At 28.9% G+C, this 2463-nt stretch overlaps 1 protein-coding gene across 1 annotated transcript; it reads left to right on the top strand.

The window, feature by feature from the left end:
* Positions 1-1213: 1213 nt before the first annotated feature.
* Positions 1214-1627, top strand: LOC123915199 (cytochrome P450 71D8-like). Its single transcript, XM_045966342.1, has one exon. The coding sequence runs from the start codon at positions 1214-1216 to the stop codon at positions 1625-1627; it is 414 nt and encodes a 137-aa protein (XP_045822298.1).
* The last annotated feature ends 836 nt before the right edge of the window (positions 1628-2463 follow it).

The raw sequence follows: 2463 nt of genomic DNA, 5'->3' as shown, positions 1-2463 counted from the left end.
TCATTAGCCGCAACCATTCCATTCACATTTTGAACAAATACTCTTCACATTCCTTTGAATTCCATGTAGCCAAAAGCTGCTCTTTTTTGCTTGAATCGATGAGCCCAGCAACAACTCAATGTGCCATTAGTGCATATATGTTTGATAGATCCGTCCATGAAATTTTTATTATTTCAGCAACCGTGATTTCTTTGATTAGTTGTGTTTCAAGGTCTATGTCTTAACGGTGACATAGCTTCTTCAATATTAGGCATGAAATCTTTTTCACCATGCCTCTTGAATCAAAACCTTGCATGTGACATGTTTCGAGAGATTGTGTTCAAGAGTTACTCTTGAACTTGAAATATGTGATCCACAAGCGTTGCACAACTCTGGCTTTTCATGGTCATTCCTATACGTCAAAATAGGAGTTGTTGTTCAAATCAAGTTTAGATATAAATAAATAAAAGAGTATAGGATTGACCATGAAAAGTCAGTGGTGTGCAACGCTTCTGGATCACATTTCAAGACCAGAGTCTTGAATACAATCTCTCGAAACATGTCACAAGGTTTTGATTCAAGAGACATGGTGAAAAAGATAAGATTTCATGCCTAATATTGAAGAAGCTATGTCACCGACATAGACCTTGAAACATAACTAATCAAGTTTATTTATATCTAAACTTGATTTGAACAACAACTCCTATTTTGACGGATATAACCCATGAAAATCGGGTGGATGTGTAGCTAGGTTAAAGACAGTTATCTCGCACCAAGCTTAGAATCCTTGTTATCGTGAAATAATTAATTCTTGTTAGTTTTCATACTTTTATTATATGCATTTCATCTGATATATGAATAAATTGTAAAAGATTTAGTAGATTTATTAGTTTAATACAAATGCAAAAATTAATAGTGATTTTAATGTGTAACATGCAAAAACAATTAAGATGATAATCTATAGGCTAAATTTTATAAATTATTACGCATTTTTTCCCTTAATTTTTTGTTTTTTTATATAATTAGAGGCTTGTACTCCCTCCATCCCAAAATAATTGTCACATTTTACTATATTTTGATAGTACTCATCGAGACAAATCTAACAAGATTTGATATGTTAATATTTATCTTTATACATTAATAAAAAAATATAAGTCAAAGTAGCATGTATGAATAGTGGACATAGTCAAATTGTGACAATAATTTTGAGACGGAGGGAGTATTAACTAATTAAATGAAAAATGATAAAACCTTGACGATCCAACACAAGGAGGGCATTAAGAAAATTACAATCAAACAAACCAAGACACCGAGTTCAAGTGATAATGCATGGTCAATATGCAGAGATTCAAGATATTGGATTAATGCTGAGAAATTTTATCCAGAAAGGTTCATTGATAGTTCAGTTGATTACAAAGGTGCTGATTTTCAGATTATACCATTTGGTGCTGGGAGAAGGACATGTCCTGGCATATCATTTGGTATTGCTAACTTAGAAATTTCAAGTGCAAATTTGCTTTTCCATTTTAATTGGAATATGCCTAATGGATACAAGGCTGAAGAACTTGACATGAAAGAATCTTTTGGGTTGACTGTTAGAAGAAAACATGATTTGTGGTTGGTTCCCACCACTTATCAATCTAGTTAAGAATAATATGTTAAAAGTTCCTTGTTATAAGTACTTAACAACATAAACACTTGTGTTGATTCCCTCTATATTACACTACACATGATTGTTACTGGTTATCTATATTATCAACAAATTATTATATTGTGTTTAATTATTATATTTTGTAATGCAACACATTAAATAAATGGTAAAAAATATTCAAGGCAATCGTAATATCTATAAATTAATATTTTGTTGTTATTAGGAGTCGAATTGTGTTCTTTTAAGTAGTAATATATATAAACCACTAGGTTTGGTCTAGTGGTGAGGAGTTTGGGTAACATGCATGAAGTTTTACGTTAGATCCTCATTGACAACATTGAAAAAAAAAATAGTAATATAAATATATAGATTGTTAATATATTTATGTCAAGTTAAAAAAAAATTAAAATAGGAAAAAATATTAAGGAGATTAGAAATTAAAGCTGTCAAAAAATAAAATGAACCATAGCAATAAATGTGATCTGATGCTTATATGTGGCTGACTCATTCATAATTAATAATTATCACAATTAAATACTCCCTCCATCTTAAGAAAAAAAATATACTTATTAAGAAAAACTAAAACATAATAATTCGAAATATGTTTCTTTATATTTTTTTTGAAAATAATTGAATAATATACTTTTGTCAAGTTAAAAAAAAAATTAAAATAGGAAAAATATTGAGGATTAAAATAAAAGAAAAAAAATAAAAAACCTTTATTGAAAAAAATTAGAAATTAATTAAACAATTAAATAGAAATTTTTTAGATCAAATCTTAGCAATAAATGTGAATTTGACCCAGATGCTTACGTGTAGCTGACTCATTTCAT

Source organism: Trifolium pratense, linkage group LG3 (assembly GCF_020283565.1).
Source record: "Trifolium pratense cultivar HEN17-A07 linkage group LG3, ARS_RC_1.1, whole genome shotgun sequence".
NCBI classification, from domain to species: Eukaryota; Viridiplantae; Streptophyta; class Magnoliopsida; order Fabales; family Fabaceae; genus Trifolium; species Trifolium pratense.
The sequence above is the reverse complement of the archived record's forward strand: the minus strand, read 5'-3'. Positions and strand labels throughout refer to the sequence as shown.

Excerpts from the sequence above, each read along its gene's own strand:
- LOC123915199 (XM_045966342.1), top strand. The coding sequence starts at position 1,214 with ATGAAAAATGATAAAACCTTGACGATCCAACACAAGGAGGGCATTAAG.